We start from the raw sequence: 21,610 nt of genomic DNA, 5'->3' as shown, positions 1-21,610 counted from the left end.
TAAAAGCCAGCAGCTGCAGTATGTGTAGCTGCTGGCTTTACATTTTTTGCAGCGGTGGGCGGAACACCATTTTAAGTGATATTAATGAGGAGCTTCAGCACCCCCCCCTCCAAAAAAAAAATTAAAAGTCAACAGCTACAAATACTGTAATATTGGGACACTTACCTGTCCAGGGATCCCGTGATGTCGGTACCCCAGCCAATTTTTCAATCGACTCCCGGGTGCTGCTGCCACCCTTCCTTGTAAGGAAAACCGGCAGTGAAGCCTTGTGGCTTCACAGCCATTTCCCTACTGCGCGAAGCACGCTGATCTTTGTGAATGGTCCCGAGGCTGGGAGAGAGGAGGGGGGCCGACTTTATGGGGGACCTCGCCGCGGCAAGGTCTCCCGGAAGTGGGGACGGGTACCTGTAAAAAACAGGTACCCGCTCCTCCCCAAAAAATACCAAATGTGGCAGCGGAGGGAGGAAGCAAACAAGCAGAGCTTCCCCTTTTGGGTGAAGCTCCGCTTTAAAAGGCAGATATTTTATTTTAAAAAAATAACAAACATGTCATACTTACCTGCTCTGTACAGTGGATCCGCCTTTTCTTGGGTCCCCCGACGGCGGTGCTCCTGGCCCCTCCCTCCTGCCAAGTGCCCCTATACCAAGCAGCTTGCTCCTGAGCCTCTGCTCAGTGTGTCCATTCACACACGGAGCATGGTTTGGCCTCACCCGCATTCTCCTCATTGGCTCACTGGCTGTGATTGACAGTAGCCAATGGCTCGCACTGCTGTCTCAGCCAATGAGAAGGAAGAGACACAGGAGACCTGCTGCTCTCGTGCACATTGCTGGATCGAGATTGGGCTCGGCTAAGTATTTGGGGGGCTGCTGCACACAGAGTTTTTTTTAACATCCTCCAAAGAATGCATGAAGGTAAAGAGCCTTGAGCTTTTACAACCACTTTAAAGTATATAATGGAAACAAGTTAAATTTATTTTATATCCAGTGACATCATAACTGTATCTTTATGCTTGTGTATGCAATGCAGGCATATCATTGCTGGCGAGAGGAACCAGTAGGGCGATGTACAAGTTTTCCATAATTGAAAGAACTGAATTCCAATGAATGAAAGGAGTGGGCCAGGGACAATCAGGCTTGGGAGGAAAGAGCTAGACGATGCTAGACGTCCTCCAGCCAGGAAATACAAGACAATAAAGCCAGATCTAGGTAATGTGAAATGCAGTTTATGACTCTGACTCAGAGCTGGAATCAGAGTAGTCAGGTACAAGGCAGGAGGGAGTAGCTGGCTGTTTGGAAGGTCTGTCCTTTGGTGGTGTCTCAGGTAGAGAGGTGTCTGTATTACGGACAGTCTGTAGAGCAGCAGTCTCGTTCGCTATCAGTTCATTGCTCTCCCGCCGCTTCCTATCAATCTCCTCTGTTGTTTCTTGTTCACATTCAGCTGGGGAAACAATCTTTTCCTTATCATTCCCCTCCTTTGATTCCCTCCGTACCACTCCGAGCGATAATGCCGATGCTACGGGGCTGGATGGAGGTTTAGGTCGGATCTTGAGATTCTTCAAGGTGTTATTTGTTGTCTGGATCTTCACGTCACCTCCCTGAGAAAACCAAGAGCGGCTGGAGATCTCTGAGCGTTTCTTCTGCTGCCTTTTGTCATATGCTGGAAGGTGAAGAAATAGTACAATCTCAGTAAACTAATCGTCTCTCCCTTATAGCTGGCCTAACCCAACAACAACCTAATCACAGCAAAAAAGGATAGTTTAGACTTGGGCCGGCCATAGACGGTTCAAATCTCAAGCCGAATCAGCAGGAATCGGACGAGATGCAATCCGTGTATGGGCAGGCTGAATGTACCAAGTTGATCGATTAACTTGGGTACAACCAGCCTTCTGGATTTTACTTGCGATTATTTAGTAGCAATAGTCACCATCTTCTCCCAGCAGGATGGCTTCCCACACCTCCCACAGGGAAAATGGAAAAATGAATACTTACCTTTCCTGGCATTGTATTTTCCTGGTGCCTTCATGGCAGCATGCGCATGGTTGGTTGCTCCAACCCCCGCATGCGGATTCTGCCATGAAGGCACCAGGGAAATTGAATACTTACCTTTCCGTAATTTTCCTTTCCTGGTGCCTATCCATGGCAGCATACGCATGCCGGTGGTGGAGCAACCAACCATGCGTATGCTGCCATAAAGGCACCAGAAAAATACAATGTCTCAGCAGCAGGGATTCCCCTAGCATTGTCTGTGTTTATGGGGAAATCATGCTAATTTCTTTTCTGCAACCCGTAGCTGCAGGAAAGAGATTTGCACCACTTATGGCCTCCCTTAGAGGTCATTGTGCCTCCATCTAATTCACTAAGATCTTTTCACACTCAGGATCCAAAGCAAAATATGTATAATCACATGTTTAGCTCATTAAATATTCTTTTTTAGTGAGTTAATGCGTAATTATAGTTATAACTGCAATTTTGCCGCAAAAGAAACTGTGTGGAAATCATTTTGGTATGTAAAGTGAATAAAAAGATAGTGTTGAGTAAACCGAAGTATACCAAAACGTCATCATTTGGCCCAGTCAGGAAGGTTTTGATTACCCTTGACATGACAGGGTTATTCTTTTTTATAAAAAAAGATGTTTTTTATGCTTTTAAAATATTAAAGCAGAACATCACTTCACAAGTGAAGTCCCGCAGGTTCTCTTTGTCCCCCCAGCCTGTAATGGAGTTACAGGTTTTTTTTTGGGGGGGGGGCGGGGGGCGCAGTGGGGCAAGTATTGATTTTCATCAGTACCTGCTCCCACTTCCACAACCCTCACCCCACCCCCTCCCCGGACACATTCACATGTCCCAGGAGACTGCAGGATCGTTCTCAAAGCACCGCAGAAGCGCGCACATGCGCAGTGGGGAATTGGCTGTGGTTCCTCAGGAAGCCACAGCTGACTCCTGTATCCAAGATGGTAGGATCAGGGACCTGCAGCGGTAAGAAGGGGGACAGTAATGGACCCCGCATATGCTTGAGAAGAAATGAAAGTGAAGGAGCGCTCAGTGTCCAGTAGATGAAGATATTGAACGTTTTATTTTGCGTCACAACAATGAAAAAAGGCCAATGCATTTCGGGGGAACAGAGACTCCCCCTTCATCAGGGCTGCTACTGAAAGCTATTAAAAGAGGAAGTAAACCCTGATGGGTTTTACTTCCTCTTTTTTCCCCTGCAAAGTAAAAGCATAATGCAAAAGCATAATATGCGATGCATACTAGCCCATTATGTTGTACTTACCTGCAAACGAAGCCCGCGATGTCCCCGCTGGTGGCTGCATCCATCTTCACCCCTCTTTCTTCCGGGCTCTGTAACTGGCCGGAGGGGCGTGACGTCACTCCCGCGCAGGAGCCGACAGTCATGGCACGGGCCCTTTAGAAATGGCACAATCGTGCCCTTTCTTCAGTGCACATGCGGCGATGACGTTGGTGCAAGTGTATATGGTAAATATCTCCTAAACCGTGCAGGTTTAGGAGATATTTCCAGTATCTACAGCAGGGGTCTCAAACTGGTGGCCCTCCAGCTGCTGTGGAACTACAAGTTCCATCATGCCTTTGCCTGAGGGAGTCATGCTTGTAATTGTCAGCCTTGCAAGGCCTCATGGGACTTGTAGTTTAGCAACAGCTGGAGGGCCACCACTTTGAGACCCCTGATCTACAGGTAAGCCTGATTATAGGCTTACCTGTAGGTAAAAGTGGTGTGTAAGGGTTTACAACCACTTTAAGGAAATGGTCCTGTTACAGACTGCCTATGACAAATTGATCAGACCGATCAATGTCCAAATGCTGGCTGTGGGTTCAGAGGCCTATTCCGAGGTAGCAGCCCAGGCCCTAACAGGGCACACCACCACCTTTTTCCCCAAGCCGGGCATGAACCTCTTGGAACCAAACCTTCCTATCTGCCCACACTTTTGCCTACCCAACAACAGTGACCGATCGAGTCACTCCAGCACGATCCACAACCCCCTCCCCCCCCCTCAAAAGTAATGGACCCCAGGCATTGGTATTGGTAAGTCTGCTCTGAAGAGGGGACACCTCTCGAAACGCATCAAATTTATCGGACTGTTCATCCTACTTCTGGCATGTACTAGCAGACCGTGCAGGTTGGAGCATTTAGTAGATTGTAAATTTGGTTAACACAGATATCTGTTTAATTTTATATACACCTTTTTAAATAATAAATTGTCGCAAAGGTAATGTGCTAGGCTGGTGCGCCCTCTGTTCCTTATCTTTTATTGTTAAAGTGATTGTAAGGCTTCGGTTTTTTTTTGTTTTTTTTTTAATAACAAACATGTCATACTTACCTCCACTGTGCAGTTCGTTTTGCACAGAGTGGCCCCGATCCTGCTCTTCTGGGGTCCCCTGGCGGCTCCTCCCCGCATCGTATAACCCCCTAGGAGAAGCGCTCTCCCGGGGGGTTACCTTGTGGGCGTGCTCCCGAGTCCAGCATTCGGCGTTCATGTAGGAATGTAGGACTCGGCCCCGCCCCCGCGTCATTGGATTTGATTGACAGCAGCGGGAGCCAATGGCTGCGCTGCTATCAATCTATCCAATCAGGAAACGAGACACCGGCCGGAGCTGATGTGCTTGTTCCCGTCGTGCGAATTTCGGGGCTCAGGTAAGTATAAGGGGGGCTTGTGGGCGTTGCTGCAGTAAAGAAGGTTTTTCACCTTAATGCATAGAATGCATTAAGGTGAAAAACGGCGAGTGCTTACAACCCCTTTAAGTATCCAATTTTTTAAAAAGTCAACAGCAACATTATTTGTAGCCGCTGCTACAAAAAAAAAAAAAAAAAAAAAAAAAAAAAAAAAAAAATAAAAACTGAAATTCCTCTTTAAAAGGTGGAAGTTCACCTTTTCAGAAAAAATGTAAAAGTAAACTGATGCTGAATATCCTGGCCACCCCTCGGAACACCCCAATGCACAGCCCCGGATTGAGTATTCTTCCTAATGAAGCATAGTCACATGACTGCGCTGACCAATGAGTGATTGCCATTTCAAGCACTATAATGGATTCTTATTCCGGAGCTGTGTATTGTGTGCAGACCCTTGCATGCAGCATGAGACATCACGGCTGCTAAATGAAGCGGGGCCCAGAAGGGTGGCCAGGATATTTGGAGTTAGTTTGCCTTTCTATTTTTCAAGATTAAAGCGGTAGTAAAACTGTGTTCCAAAAAACCCCCCCAAAACAAACTGGCTCGCCTGTAGGCTCATGTCATAATGTGCTAGAATGCACCGCATTAAAACGGATCCCTCCAGCGCCACACTGTCATCGCTGACTAGGCTTCCAACTTCACCTGGTCTTCCTTCCGGGTTTGCGGGCTCCAGCTGTTTGAATGGCTGAGCCGCAATGATGTCACTCCTGCACATGCGTCTTGGCACAGCTCTTGGCACAGCTCTTTTAATAGACGATATGCCGTCCATCGAGAGCGCAGTATGTATACGCTGGTGACGTCTCTGACTGCTACACGTGTAAACATCTGCTAAACATTGCATGTTTAGGAGATATTCAATGTACCTACAACAGGTAAGCCTTATTATAGGCTGACCTGTAGGTTCAAGATAAAGAGGGGTTTACTACCTCTTTACAACCCCTTGATTGCCCCCTAGTGTTAACCCCTTCCCTGCCAGTGTTATTTTTACATTGATCAGTGCATTTTTATAGCACTGATCAATGTAATAATGTCACTGGTCCCCCAAAAATGTAATTTGGGGTCAGGTTTGTTCCTCCGCAATGTCGCAGTCCCAAAAAATAAATAAAATAAACGCAGCTCGCTGCCATAACCAGTAGAAACAATAAAAAAAAAAAAAAAAGAAAAAAAAGTCCCTAAATCTATCCCATAGTTTGTAGACAATAACTTTTGCGCAAACCAATCAATATACCCATATTGCTATTTTTTTTTTTTTTTTTACTAAAAATATGTAGAAGAATATATATCAGCCTAAACTGATGAATACATTTTTTTTAATATTTTTTTTGGATATGTATTATAGCAAAAAGTAAAAAAAAAAATTTTCCCCAAATTTTCACTCTTTGTTTGTTTATAGCATAAAAAATAAAAACCGCAGAGGTGACCAAATACCACCAAAAGAAAGCTCTATTTGTGGGGGAAAAAAAAAAAAGGGACGTCAATTTTGTTTGGGTACAGCGTTGCACGACCGCGCAATTTTCAGTTAAAGCGACGCAGTGCCGTATTGCAAAAAAAACTGGTTATTAAGGGGGAAAATCCTTCCAGTCCTTAAAGTGGTTGTAAACCCACTTTGAAAAAAAAAAAACACCTGCAAGACAAAGGCATAATGAGCTAGTATGCATAGCATACTAGCTCATTATGTAATACTCACCTGAGATCGAAGCCCTCGCTGCGGTGCCCGTACACAGCACCGGCCGGCGACATCACTCCCGGGGGTTACACCGGCCGGAGCCGCAATGACGTCACTCCCGCGCATACGTGCCATTGCTTCAGTGCGCATGTGCCAGTGACAGAGGATATCTCCTAAACCGTGCAGGTTTAGGAGATATCCTGGGTAGCTACAGGTAAGCCTTATAGGCTTGCCTGTAGCAAAAAGTGGTCTGTAAGGGTTTACAACCACTTTAAGGGGTTAAACAATATCTCACTTAGTGTAAGATGGCTCTTGTGCCTCGGTGTTGGTAAAGTCTAGCCAAGGACCCAAAATTTTGGTAAATTTAGCTGGGCATGCTCTTACTTCATATATAGTAAGAGCTTCATGCACCAATATCTGAAACACACTGTAGTCTGAAGGTTTGAGATCACTTCATAAAAACACCACAATCTGAACATGGTTCTATCTGAGGAACTGTGCATAAAAGAGCCAAGAACATCTAGAAGAAATACCTCAGGAGAAGGAAGCCCAGTTTTTGCAGTAGAGTGACGTGTACATTGGTCCAGTAGCTATGTATTAGTGGACAATACCAACAAATAAGAAGCTGGTCAGCCATATCACTGCAGGTGGGCAAAGATCCTGATCACAAAGTCCCATTCATTTGAGTGAAGGCAGAAGTGTAATATAGGTAGTGTATGAGTTTGAATTGGATTAATCTGTCTGCGGTACGAATACTATCAACATGAAATGGGGTATTTAGTAATGGACAGTGCTTTTAGTGGAAACACAGGTTCTTGCCACTATATTGCAATTCCCATATGTATATACTAGTGCTGCACCGAAATTTTGGACGTCAAAAATGGTTGACCGAAAATAGGGTTTTCAACGTTGTGCCCAAAGGAAAAAAAAAAGGCTGATAAAGGCTGTCGAAAAACGCCCGTGATTTTGCGTTGCTTATGGTGTGTTTGTCATAGGTCATGTGACTCAAACTGCAACATGGGTACATTTTTGATGCATGCTTGCTGTGTTTTCAATGCATTTCAATGGGGAGGTGCGTTTTTTTTTTTTTTTTTAACTGACCCAATATGGACCAAAAATGCAGCAAGCAAGATTTTTAACACTGCTTCAAAAAGGTACCGATAATGGCAGACAATAAATTCATATTAAATGTAAATTAATGATATTCATTAAAAAAGTTATTTATTATATATATATATATATATATATTTTTTTTTTGTTTTAAACCATCAGTTTCGGTTAAATGCATCCTGAATTTTCGGTACCGAAAATTTACATTTAGGTGCACCACTAGCATATACTGTAGGTCTTTTCTGCCTTGACTAAATCTTCTAAAGACTCCCATTGAACAATCTGGTGGTATCTGGGTGCATCCTCCAATGCTTACACTCCAAGCTTCGGTACTTTAGTAGAGATGCTATCCTCTTATCTTCCTCTGTCTCTGGAAGGAGCTTCAGATCTAAGGAGGCTTTCTTCAGGAACGCCTGGTCCTTCTGTTCCTCCTCAAGAATCTGCTTTTTCTCTTCCTATGTAGGGAAAAACAGAATAAATTCAAGGAAAGAAGGGAGTATAACTAAAATTCTAGGATGGGGACTGGGTTCAAATTCATAAAACAATATAAAATTTCTATCATTTACCACACCGCTACCACTCCTGGTCCCTGCAAAAAAAGCTCCATCGAAGACTATGGGACTTCTTTAAAAGCATAGTGAAAGGACCACAACAGCAAAAGACAGAAGAAAGAATAAAACTGCCAGCATCACTAGTAAAAGACACCGGAGAAGTAAATGTTACCAACATACACTTATCTCACAAACCTCTGCACAGTGACGATGTTTTCTAGCGTTACCATTTAAACAAAGAGTGGATTTATATCTGCTGGACACCACAATATTACTCCACATTGTGGCCTGCATTTTTTACCCTATTCATAAAATGCAGATCACCTAGTACAGAACCTGTGGTGTCCCTGCAGGGAGAACTCTGTGGTTGGAAGAGGGGCTGGTCACATGACGTTGACCAGGCCTTCCTCCTCTCAGAATTTTTTTTTTTCTTTGAACAATAATTTTTATTTATTTTATCAAACAAATACAAATCAATTGAAGTTGCTGCATATATTATACAACATTTGTAATACAAAAACTGAAAAAGCATAAAGTATAGTACTGATATAAACCTTGATGGCCTAGTCCAGCCTACCCCAGTTGGGTTCAAGCTGTAGGACTGGAAGGTCACCACTTTAACTATGCTTCTTACAGTATAAACTAGGAGTATGGAAATAATGTTGGGAAGGGAAATTAAAATTAATGAATAACCAAAAAGTAATGAATATCAGAGATATTGCTCTACACCGACTAATTGCTTAGGTGAATGGTCACAATATTTCAGCCTGAAGGGTAAATTTAAATTTTACATTCTTTTAGGTAATTGGTGGCTCTGGGATGGGATATCCAAATTTTCCATTTTTTACTGCTTTTACTGGTTTTTTATAAGCTAGCATAAATTGAAATTGTGCCTGGGTATTCAATCTAGTTATGACAGTAGATAGATTGGGTGCTTCTTTCTTCTTTGATTTTTATTGTGCTCCAATTGCTCTGTAGTCTCAAAGCAAGCAGTACATAATGCACATTTGTAAAAGGACACTGTTCTTTAAAAGTGACCTTGTCACCATTTAAGACAAAATACAGGTAAAAGCAAAAAAAGTATTTGAAATACTTAATTTTTTGTAATCAGGAGCGGTGATCAGCGTTGTGTCACACGTAGCCCCCCCCCAGTTAGAATCACTCCCTAGGACACACTTAACCCCTTAGTGGTTAACCCCTTCGCTGCCAGTCACATTTACACAGTACTCAATGCATTTTTAATCGCACGGATCGCTGTATAAATGTGAATGGTCCCAAAATAGCGCCAAAAGTGTCCGATCTGTCCGCCATAATGTCGCAGTCACGATAAAAAAAAAAAAAAAAAAAAAAAATGCTGATCGCCGCCATTACTAGTAAAAAAAAAAAAAAAAATTATTAATAAAAATACCATAAAACTATCCCCTATTTTGTAGATGCTATAACTTTTGCGCAAACCGATCAATAAACGCTTATTGCTTTTTTTTTTTTTTAACCAAAAATAAGTAGAAGAATACGTACCGGCCTAAACTCAGGAAAAAAATAAAAACCGCAGAGGTGATCAAATACCACCAAAAGAAAGCTTTATTTGTGGGAAATAAAGGACGTCAATTTTGTTTGGGAGCCACGTCGCACGACCGCGCAATTGTCAGTTAAAGCGACGCAGTGCTGAATCGCAAAAAGTGCTCTGGTCTTTTGCCAGCCAAATGGTCTGGGGTTTAAGTGGTTAAAAAAAAACAAAAACACACAAACACAATCAAACGAGCTATCCAGAACTAATTCCTCTTCCACATCTTCACAGCTATTACTATCTATATGTGGAGGTTAAACCTCCTTTAGTCCAGATGCACAAGGAGTGACCCTACCTAAGTCCCTGGCAATGATGAGCTTTCACAAGGTGGACTATTTATGTATTTATTCTTGGTGACTTTGCCCCCCCTTAGACTCCTTTCACACTGGGGTGGTTTTCACACTGCTAAGTGCCTGAACACTGACTCCAATTCATTCAATTGTGACTTTTCACACTGGGGCGGTGCACTTGCAGGACGTCCCGAAAAGTCCTGCAAGCAGCATCTTGGAGGCGGTTTGGGAGCGCTGTATTTAGCGCTCCCAAAGCACCCTGCCCATTGAAATGAATGTGGACCGTTTCTGAAGCGCCTGAAAAGCGTTTTGGAAGTGCCGCAACACGGGAGTTTCTAACTTCTTCTTTGGGGTTAAAAGGGGCCGGAAAGCAACGCCAACGCAGCCGTGGCCCCAGTGTGAAAGGGGTTCTAAAGTGCATAAAAAGTTCATTTTAATTTTTTGCCCACAAAAGGTGCCCCTGTTAAAGCCAGGAGGTATGGCAGTAAAGAAATCCTTCTGTGTTAACTGAAAATTCTCTTTAGGAATAATCATAACACAATGGGAAATGGCAAACAACAATACACAAGGCAGCTCACTCTAAACTTGGTGCGCAGAAGACTGTTGAGAGCAAAGTCATCCTTCCAGGCACCCTGTGCTTCCTGCAGCTCAAACAGTGTGGGTATGGCCTTCTTCAGCTTCTCTTTATCTGCAGCACCGTGTTCCAGCCGGTACATGGAATCTGTCTCCAGTTTTTGCTTCTGTTCATGTTCTGTAAAGGTCAAGAAAATAATATGGTGTGGGAAAACAAAGCCAGTTGAGCCCCAAGCAGTGTCAGCCTTTGAGGGGGGGGCGCAGCACTTCTGCACCACAGCTCCTCCCACCACACTGACCTGTTGTTAGGATTTGCTCGTTCTCGCTCATGTCCCATCGCTCCTCCTTCCTCTGCGCTCCGCTCACAATGACATAATCACAAGAAGCTGGATCAGTCTGCATCTCAATGTAATTCACACACAAATGACACTTCATCCTAAACCTAATGAATGAATATTCATAGGGAAGACACCACCATTAATCCACATTAGACCGCACTAAACACCTATAATAAAAAAGCAAAAAAATTTAATATTTTGGCCTTAGCAACCAAACTCCATATGTCACTTTTCTAGCACAGAATAAATGCTACGCCATGATACTAAAGGTTTATAATTTTTTTTTAAATAACATGTTATACTTACCTGCTCAGTGCAGCCACGATCCTATTCTTATCCGATCCCTCGCTGTCACTCCATAAGACACAAAACCGGTGGTGCACCAAAATGAAAATTCTGGTGCCGTAACCGAAATTTCTGGATGCACTTGGCCGAAATCAAAATTGAGGGTTTTTAAAAAAAATTATATATTTTTTTATAAATAATTGTATTATATTCGACTTTTTAATTATTGTCATGAATTTAAATGAATATGAATTTATTGTTGGCCATTATCAGCACCTTTTGAAGGGGTGTTAAAATCCTGCTTGCTGCATTTTTGGTGCATATTTGGTCAGTTAAAAAAAACTCCACCACAAATGCACCTCCCCATTGAAATGCATTGAAAAGGCAGCAAGAACGCATCAAAAATGCACCCACGTTGCATTTTTTTTAATGCACTTTTTCAGTCACCATAAGCAGGGTAAAAATCGCAGTAAAATTGTGGCAAAAATCGCAGGTGTTTTTAGCACCCATTAGCGACACCTTTTTTTCCTTTCGCCACAATGCTAAAAAACCCCTATTCTCGGCAGCCGAAATGTTGGTGCATCCCTACACAGAATGGGGCTTGGCCCCGCCCCACTGGCTGTGATTGACAGCAGCAAGAGCCAATGGCTTCCATTGCTGTCTCTGAGCAATGAGGAAGTAGAGAGCTGAGACAGCAGCTGCTCTCTTGCACATCACTGGATCTAGATTGTGCTCGGGTAAGTATTAAGGGGTGCTGCAGGGGGGAGCTGCAGGGGGGAGCTGCACACTAAAGGTTTTTTACCTTCATGCACAGTATGGATGAAGGCAAAAAATCTTTAGACTTTACAACTACTTACATTTTTTAGTTAGTTTCTAGATGAGATATACAGCCTAAATATAAGACGTTACCTGTATATTGGAGTTGTGTAGTAATTGCCCACTTTCGTCTTCTCTGCATTATATCGCACACCTGAGGGACACACAGAGCACAGATTAGTCAGTAAGAAATAATGACAGAGCCATAGGACAAGGAGGTGAATAAATGAGCACATACCCATTCCAATGTGATTCTTGCAGCCATCACACCATATGTTATATGGCATTTCAAACCTGTCAAGATGAGAGGTAAACAAGAATCAGACAAATCAAAAACGTCTTAGCAGGTCCCTAGGACTTGGTTCACACCTATGTGTGTGGCTGCAGGTGTAGGAATCACAGCGATTCTTACACCTGCAACCACTCACAGTGAAAACGTGCTGCTGTAAGGAAACGCGCAGGGCGGTCATTCATTCTAAATGGCACCCCCTCGCATGTAAAAAAACATTGCGTTTGCAGGTGCAGGAACAGCAGGGAAATTGCATGGTCAAAATGATCATGCGATTACCCCATGGGCCGCGTTTTAAAAAAGGTGCATGCACTTTTTTTTTTTAGAGAAACGCAGGCACGGCGGCCCATGCAAATGAATGTGCTGCTGTGTCTGTGCAAACGCAGACTGCAAAAACAGAGATGTAATTCTAGGGTCAGAGTTAGGAGTGAGAGTGTCCCCTACAGGCTGACAATTGCTGCTCTGACAACTGCCTGATCTCATGCTGACAATGTATGATGTCATCTCAGTGTGACGAGTGTTGATTACACACATCAAAATCTGATTGTGCAATGTTCCTTCCATTCACCAACTCTGTAATGCAAAGCTGGCCTGATCTGATACAGATTGTATTGTGTAGGTTGGGGCCCTCACATTACTTTGTTTTGGTCATTTTAGTTAAGATTGTACCATCAGATTACAACCTGTATGGTCAGGTTAACCGTAACACATAGCAGTAGAGTTGCCACCTCATTCCTTTAAACCGAACACATATAGATTGTAATTGCACTGTCTGCCCTACTGTTGTAAAGCGCTACGGCTTTAAAAGGGTGAGGTGGCAACCCTACATAGTAGAGCCCCTGTAGTTGAGTGAAGGTTGCAGCTGTTCAATACTTACCTTGGACGAACTACCACAACCTCCTGTATATGCAGGTACAGCCAGGACAAGTCTCACTGTTCTGGCTACACCTGCACATTACAGCTTCATAGAGAAAGAAGTCTATGGAGAAGGCTATAGGGCTGTAATGCACAGGTGCAGACAGGATGTGAACAAGCACTGGAGGCAGCGCCTGTCAGATCTAGGTAAGTATGCATCTGTGGAGGGGGAGGGTGGATTAGGCAAGGTCAGGGCCAAAAAGGGTATGTATACTTTGTCTTAAAGTGCACTTCTCCTTTACACCAGTGGTTCTCAACCTTGTCCTCAAGTACCACGAACAGGCCATGTTTTGGGAATTTCTCTTACAATAAAATATCTGTCCAGAATACCAAGCCATTGACTCCGATTTAAAGCACCTGTGCAAGATAAAGGAAAACCTGCAAACATGGCCTGTTGGGGGTACTTGAGGACAGTGTTGAGAACCACTGCTTTACACCACCCTAACAATAAAAACAAAATTGTGCAGCCTCTTACCTGATGATAAGGATGCCCTGAGACAGCTTCCGGGCCCGTTCCCGCAGCGGGTGACTGTTCCGGTAGCGATTGAGAGAGCCATGCTGACAGCAAAAAAAAAAAAAAAAGATTAGATGAGGCTTGTAAAAACTTTTATTTTATCTGAGTGTTATACAAAAAAATAAAAAAGAAGGTGACTTATCAAAATGTGTTCTACATTACCGTACACACAATGGGGGAGATTTACTAAAACTGGAAAGTGCAAAATCTGGTGCAGCTCTGCATGGTAGACAATCAGCTTCCAGGTTTTACCATTAAAGCTTAAAGTGGTTGTAAACAAAAAAAAAAAAACCTAACACCTGCAAGATAAAGGCATAATGAGCTAGTATGTATAGCATACTAGCTCATTATGTACTACTCACCTGAGATCGAAGCCCTCGCTGCGGTGGCCGTACACAGCACCGGCCGGCGACATCACTCCTGGGAATTACTTCCGAGTTTCGCGGCTCCGGCGCTGTAATTGGGCGGAGACGTCAATGACGTCACTCCCGTGCATGCGCGTGGTAACGGAAACACTCACTGAAGCAACACACATACGTGCCATTGCTTCAGTTTGTGTCAGTGCGCATGTGCCGATGACATCGGCACATGCAAATACAGGGAATATCTCCTAAACCGTGCAGGTTTAGAAGATATCCTGGGTAGCTACAGGTTAGCCTTATTATAGGCTTACCTGTAGCAATAAGTGGTCTGTAAGGGTTTACAACCACTTTAATTGAAGAAGCTGAATGGTTACTATGCACAACTGCACCAGATTCTGAGTGCTCCAGTTTTAGCAAAAAAAACCCTAATGTCTCACTGGCCAATAGGAATATACAGTAAGTAGGAAGCAAGGGAGAGTTTGCCCATCAGAAAGTGCTGAAGTTTTGCTCATCAAAGTAGCTGGAAATTCAGCCATAAGAGGAAGATTTGGAAGGGTCCCTCAGGTATGTGCACCTATGGGTGCCCAAACCTTCTAGCTGCAGCAGTTTTCCCCCTCCGCCCAGTGATAAAGTCCTTTTAATACTAGTCATAGGCATAATAAAAGATCTGTTCATAAACATGATCCTTTTTGGGTAAATGAGTAGACGTCTCTGGTGCCTGTGCACATTTGGGAAACAATGGAGTTCATCTGGGAAAATACATTTTGGTTGATCAAAATATTTTCCTTGAAAATATCAATTTTATGTTTTCTAAAACAAAAAAGTTTAGTAACGTCACCAGTCCCATAGCCTCCTCTATGTTCCATTGTTGGGCTCGAATCAGAAGGGGGCAGGCTGTTGCTGACTTCTAACAGCGCTGAAGTACTTTCTCTGTGGTGTATGTTGTACTTCAGGACCATGGTCCTTCTGCGCTCCTCTCTACAACTGACCTCATACACAGCAGGGGATACTTTCCCCTTATGTGTTCCTCCAGAAGATGTCAATTAGCCTGGTGGGGATGAGTGTGTGTGTGTGTGTGTGTGTGTGTGTGTGTGTGTGTGTGTGTGTGTGTGTGGGGGGGGGGGTGTCTTTAAAACTGACCACAGAGATGCAGGCGCTGCATTTCTGTATCTTTTAGGAAAAGAGATCCAAACTGACCACACTAGAATGGATCTGCTTTTGTACTTAACGTGGTCAGTTTAGAAAATGAAATGAAAGGGACTGGCAGGATCACCAGCTATTTGTGTCCAAAGGCATAAACTGAGACACAACAGGCGGCTGTTTTGTGACACCAACATACCCTACAAAACATTTTTTTTTCCCTTTTCGTGGTGCAGCAAGCAAAAAAATAAATGTGAACACACACAAAAAAGTGCATTTAAAGCGTTTGTTACCCCAACACTTCATATTCCTGCTATGTGCCTGCTGTACTGTGTACTTGTATGAGAAAGTATCCTGTTCTCTTTGTATTGCCTCCTTTGGGCGAAATACCTGGTGTTCATGCCAGTCCCTCTGCTTTTCTATTCAAAACTGACCACACTAAGCAGTGTGGTCAGTTCTCTAGATATGCTGGGATCTCAGCCTGCTCTTCTCTAATGATCAGACTTGTCCTGACATGCCCCTGCTGCACAGCCATTTACTGGGAAGCTCAGTGTGCTGCTGCTTCTCCTCCCCCAGGCTCTTTTGCAGTTGAGAACAGAGGGAATGTGATCACTTTTAGAAAAAGGGTATTTATAATGTTTTTTTACATCTATACAAAAATGTTTTGCCTTTCATTTCTATTATAAACGGAATGGGTTGTTTTAAAAGGTCATTGTTTACAATCACTTTAAAGGGGTTGTAAAGGTTCTCGTTTTTTCACTTTAATGCATCCTATGCATTAAGGTGAAAAAACATCCGACAATACCGGCCCCCCCGTTTTACTTACCTGAGCCCCTAAACCTACTGCGCTCTCCCCCCCGATATCCTCTTCGCCGCTCAGCCTGGCCGTTGATTGGCTAGAGTGGATGGATTGAAAGCAGTGCAGCCATTGGCTCGCGCTGCTGTCAATCACATCCAATGACGCGGCGTGCCGGGGGGCGAGGCCGAGTGATACAGTCAGCGGCTATAGCCGCCGGCTGTATCACAGGAGCACGCCCGCAGGAACTCACCACCATGCGAGAGAGCTCGCATGAAGGCAATTAGTTATTGCGGGGAGGAGCTGAGACAGCCGCCGAGGGACCCCAGAAGACCAGGTTCGGGGCCACTCTGTGCAAAACGAGCTGCACAGTGGAGGCAAGTATAACATGTTTGTTTTAAAAAAAAAAAAAAAAAATTCCTTTACAACCCCTTTAGGGGTGTATTTTAGTCCTCTCCGAAAGAGGAAGCACCCTTCCCTGGACCCCTGGGGTGCAAGACACCGTACAGGAGTAAAACACACTCAGTTCCACCTAGACAAAAGGCCTGGTTGGCCCCCTTTCCTCATGATCAGCCGATGTTAACCAGCGGGTACTAGGTGAGGAGCTCTCTCGAAGAGCATGGGCAGAATGTACCCAATAGCTGCACATCCTCCCCGTATACTTCAGGGTAGGCCGGAACACCCACACCCTACAATTCTGAGTGAAAAGGAAACCACATAAATAAGGGCAGGTAAAATGCATGGAGAGAAAATAAATATGCAAAAATGAAAAAAAATGCAGGTGCATTGGCGCAGCCTTGCAGCCCAGCACCAAAAATTGCTCCAGTCCATGAGGTGTTGTGCAGAAAAAAAAACAAAAATACAAAACTTGGTTGTCATGGCCTAGTGCAGTTTCACACAGGGAGGGGTCCCACACCCATAGTGTTAGTCTGCCACCCCTCTGTGGCTTGACACCATGGGCCCTCCGCCATCCCATCCCCTGGCCAGACCAGATAGCACCTCTCAAATCAGGTGGCACCAGGCCCCTCAGAATTTTCCACCAGGGAATTACTCCCAGCCCTCATCTTATACAATGATTATTGTTCCCATGGGAAGATCCCTCAGGACCCCCATCATACCAGCAGTGACACCATACAGTCAACCATCCCAGTCATAAAGCCAGAATGATGGCAGAGCACCCCCACTTACACTGATGAGAACAGATACTACACCTAATCTTGGCCAAAAGGCTGAGAAGAGATCCTACTAGACACATTTAAAGTTCACTTAAAAAAAAAAAAAATAATAATAATATATATATTTATATATTAAAATGTACATCTTTTTGCAAGTTAAAAAATGTGCATTTGCTTTTCTTTGTTTTTTACTAGGAGCCTGGAAAGCGTCGCACCTGTGATCAGCAGATCTCGGGTACCATGCAGGACTCCTGCAGGCTTGTCAGTGTATCTGCTCGTACGGGCAGGCAGATGCACACGCTCAACGGCACCATAGTAGTTCATTGAAACTATAAACCGACAGCAGCAAAGGCTGTTGTGACAGGTATATTCCCATTCACAGAACTCTGTGAATGAATGATGCAGCCGGGTGGGCAGAGCCCCGCACGGCCATGTCTTTTTCAAACAGTGACAGCAAGCGCCCGGAGAAGATGCCCGCTCGCTGTCACTGGGGAGGAGGAGAGGCTGCAGCTGCTGGAACATGTTAGTTACACGTTCCAACCTAAATATGGGTGGAACATGTAACATGTTTCAAAAAGTGAACTTATCCTTTAAAGTAAAGCTAAATTTTTTATTTTGGATAAAGTAAGGGAAGGCCATGTGTGTCCCAATGGGGAGTCACTTCCTGTCCCATAGTCAAAACAGGAAGTGAGAGGAAATCCCTCTAAAGTGAGGGAATCCCTGGTTGTCACCAGAACTAGTGTCCCCATTGGAAGATTTCTCCTCTCTATTCCTGTTCTGGTGACAACCTAATATGTGGTATTTTCTTTCACGATCAATGATAGTAAACAGGACAAAAGGGAAAGAGCCAATCTCCCCAACGGGGGCACAGATAGGGAAAAAAAAACTGACAGGTGTTCTAATCCATCTACACTCTAGCCAAAAATATATAAATAAATGTTTTGCCCTTAGATATACCTTAAGCCAGGGGTCAGCAAGCCATCAATCGCGATCAACCGGTTGTCCGGGGGGGGCGCAGGTGATAGGTGGATCGTGACCATGGCTCTGCCTCCCCCAACTGCAGAGCGGAGAGCGGGAGGTAGAAGCTGGATGGCGGGGGGAGCTGCTCAATCACCAACTTGCTAATATGAACTCTGGCTAATATGTGTCTCCTGCTCCCACCTTTCACCCAGCACTATGCGGTCTCCTGACCTCCGCTCTGATGAACACACACTGGCAGGGAAGTGCTACCTACACAGCGCCGTGTGTAAGTGGGGTGGGGGTACACAGGACACTACGGGGGGGCTTGATATGAAGGGGTTCAGGCGACACAGATTGGGGGGGGGGGTGGTGTTGTGAAGGGGACAGAGGACACAACATTAGAGGGTACAGGACATAACTGTGGGGGGCATAGGACAATACAGGGAGGGATGATGTGAAGGAGGGCAGAGGACACTGCGTTGAGAGGGGGTTACAGAACACTACTGTGGGGGGAAGGGGGCAGAGGACACTACGGTGTGTGTGGGGGGCTGATGTGAAAGGTGCAGAGGACACTGCGTTGGGGGGTACAGAACACTACTGTAGGGGGAGGGGCAGAGGACACTACAGTGATGCTGTCTTTTTATTGGGAGCTTGATAGATTTTTGTTTTTCAAAGGGCTCCGTGTAGTGGACCCCCCCCCCTTCCCCTCGGGGATCTTTGCCTTCTTCCAAGTTGTCCAGGTAGATCTCAACCTCTGAAAGGTTGCCTACCCCTGCTTTAAGCCATAATAATTTTAAGGGTTACACTTTAAAAGCAGAACTAAACCCTCCTATGCTTTTCAGCCATGGAAGCTGCCATCTTGGCCTCTGTTTGACCTATAACTGCCATGATGACGCACATGTGATCAGTTATGACTTCAGCTATTTTATGGCTTGACAATTTGGTTGTTTTGTTTTTTTTTTTAAACCGATGGGTTTAGTCGCGCTTTAAGATCGCACTTCCCCTGGGAAGTCAAAACCTGCCATTTGGTTTATAACAACTTCCTGACCGGACTGTCGTCAGCCAAATCAGATGGCGATCATCTCTATGGGCATTCTGGTAGTAAATGAAGTCAGACGTTGTGAAGGAATTTATATAGTGCTCTGCAAACTGTTGGCGCTATATAAATCCTGTATAGGTATAAGGAACAGACCATTATGGGGTTTTACAGACATGTAAACAAAAATCCACTGCTACTTCAAAACATAAATCACACTTCCTGTAGTCGCACTTACTTTGGCGGGATCAAAATCCGGAGGGTAATACTTGTTGGTTCCTTTTCTCTCCCCCTAAAAGACAAAACAAAGATAATGAGAGAGTTTATCATTTGTGATCATCCAGCCGCTCCATCCCTGTAGAGGGAATCCATGTCCCGGCAGGCTGAGGCTCTATGGCAGACATGTGAGTGATGTGTGACTTATAAGATAACACAGGGTCCATGCATTTAGTATTTGCAGGCTGCAGGGGCTCAGGGCTCCCCAGGTCATGCTGCAATATTCAGACACTCCATTATATCCGCCCTGACACTACTGTGCTTCCTCCTTCATTCCATGAGGACAGGTTCTCTTTATGTCCCAGCACCCTGTGACTCTAGTATTAGAAGACAGTGCACTCACCATGTTCCCTCTGTGGTCTCTCCTCCTGCAAACCTCTGTTGTTGTCTGAAACGTCACAAAGACGCGACTCAGCCTGTGAAATGTACAAGTTTACTTCCGGGTGTTGAGTGTCTCCACTTCTGTAGCGCAGCCTGCCTGTATAAGTCAATAGGAATTGGTCTTCAGAAACATGGCCGCCAACCTGAATCCAGGGGGGTGCTGGAGACAATTAACTTGTTACTAGAGTGATAAACGGTGGCCTCAAAAGGGACGAACATCCTTTATATGCCGCTGTAACGACATATTCGGCGACCCATCACAGTTTGCTACGGAAGTGACGTTCCGTCGCCGCCATCTTGCTACACCCCACACTCGTCCAACAGTAAGGATATACTAAGAAGGGGGAAAGCGGACATGTTGTTACACCCACCGGAGTTTTGCATTTTACACGTATTTATAACAGTATTGTTGCATGCATAGCCCCCAACTGTCCCTGATTTCGAGGGACTGCCTATGATTTGGAACAAAGTCCCTCATTTGTCCCTCATTTTGGCTGATCTATATAGTTGTATATAAAATGCACATTTTATCTTTCAAAAAGCTTCTCCCAGTGCTAAACCTTTCATCTCATTTTCTAAATTGCTATATTTATAAATTTCAAATGCCAATCTAAAATGATAGTAGTGATAAAAAAAACTTGTGGGTTTAACAAATTGTCTTTGTATATTTCTCCTTTAAGGGGGTGTGGCAGGGGGCGTGTCCTATGCCTGCATACTTTTGCTAATAGGTGTCCCTCGTTCCCATCTCAAAAAGTTGGGAGGTATGTTGCATGTATCCAGTTTTTGCTATAGTAGCTGATTTTGGATAGAATATTTGCTATCAGTCATAGAAGTGGATTGTGCAGAACTGTTTGTGCAGGGGGTTAAAGTGTTTTTTGTTTTCCATTTTGGACAGAGTAAGGGAGGGTTACAGATAGCCATCTGTGTCCTATTGGGGAGATTTTCCTTCACTTCCTGACCCATAGTCAAAACAGGAAGTGAGAGGAAATCCCTCCAAAGTGAGGGAATCCAGGGTGTCATCAGAACTAATGTTCCCGTTGGAGAACTTCCTCCGCTATTCGCAAAATTTAAAGCAGACCTTCAGTCATTTTTTCATCTTTCCATCTATTAAATCCTCTGCCCTTGTTGTTGTTTTAGCTTTGGATGGTGAAATATTTGTTTTTCCTACCAGTAAATACCTTATACAGCCCACTTCCTGTTTCTTGTCTGGTCATTAGCCTAGGCTAATCATCATAATCACATCATACACAGCTCTCTCTCTCACACTCTCTCTCTCTCTCTCTCTCTCGTGAGTTTGCCAGGAAGGAAGGGGGGGTGAGTCATAAGTGGGCCAATCAGAGCTGCAGAGCTGGAGGTGTACTTCTGTGTGTCTGTGTAAAGGAAGTGAACAGCAGCTTCAGCTTCCCACAGTTAAAATGGATGCAGCCAGACTTAGTGGAGGGGGATTTCTGCAGCATATTTGGCAAGTGCAGAATCACAGTATATATAAAATAATAGGCAAAGTGGTTGGAGGGAAGCTTCAGAATGGCAAAGATGTTTTTATTACAAATTATGTGAGCAGACTGCAGTTCCTCTTTAAGATTCTCAGCGGGGAGCATCGATAGTTTCAAGAAACTATTAGATAAGCACCTCAACGACCGCAACATACAGGGATATACAATGTAATACTGACATATAATCACACACATAGCTTGGACTTTGTGTCTTTTTTCAATCTCACCTACTATGTAACTATGATTTTCTTTTACTTTCTGTAATATCGGTAAACGGGACAAATGCATACCTCCCAACTTTTTGAGATGGGAATGAGGGACACCTACTAGCAAAAGTATGTAGGCATAGGACACGCCCCTTGCCACACCCCCTTAAAGGAGAATTGTACAA

The 21,610-nt window shown here is 44.2% G+C and overlaps 1 protein-coding gene and 1 non-coding gene across 2 annotated transcripts; both read right to left on the bottom strand.

The window, feature by feature from the left end:
* Window positions 1-950: 950 nt before the first annotated feature.
* YJU2B (YJU2 splicing factor homolog B) lies at window positions 951-19,788 on the bottom strand. The gene is made up of 9 exons (XM_073622746.1): window positions 19,689-19,788; window positions 19,308-19,361; window positions 13,562-13,644; window positions 12,121-12,176; window positions 11,976-12,036; window positions 10,743-10,885; window positions 10,449-10,621; window positions 7,779-7,917; window positions 951-1,656 (listed from the first exon to the last, which is right to left on the bottom strand). The coding sequence occupies exons 1-9, from the start codon at window positions 19,689-19,691 to the stop codon at window positions 1,223-1,225; spliced, it is 1,146 nt and encodes a 381-aa protein (XP_073478847.1). The 5' UTR covers window positions 19,692-19,788; the 3' UTR covers window positions 951-1,222.
* LOC141135860 (U2 spliceosomal RNA) lies at window positions 16,940-17,139 on the bottom strand. Its single transcript, XR_012243649.1, has one exon. It is a non-coding gene; the product is annotated as a U2 spliceosomal RNA (small nuclear RNA).
* Window positions 19,789-21,610: the final 1,822 nt, after the last annotated feature.

The sequence above is a fragment of the Aquarana catesbeiana genome, linkage group LG03 (genome assembly GCF_042186555.1).
Source record: "Aquarana catesbeiana isolate 2022-GZ linkage group LG03, ASM4218655v1, whole genome shotgun sequence".
NCBI classification, from domain to species: Eukaryota; Metazoa; Chordata; class Amphibia; order Anura; family Ranidae; genus Aquarana; species Aquarana catesbeiana.
Note: the sequence above shows the minus strand (reverse complement) of the source record. Positions and strands in the feature narration are given on the sequence as shown.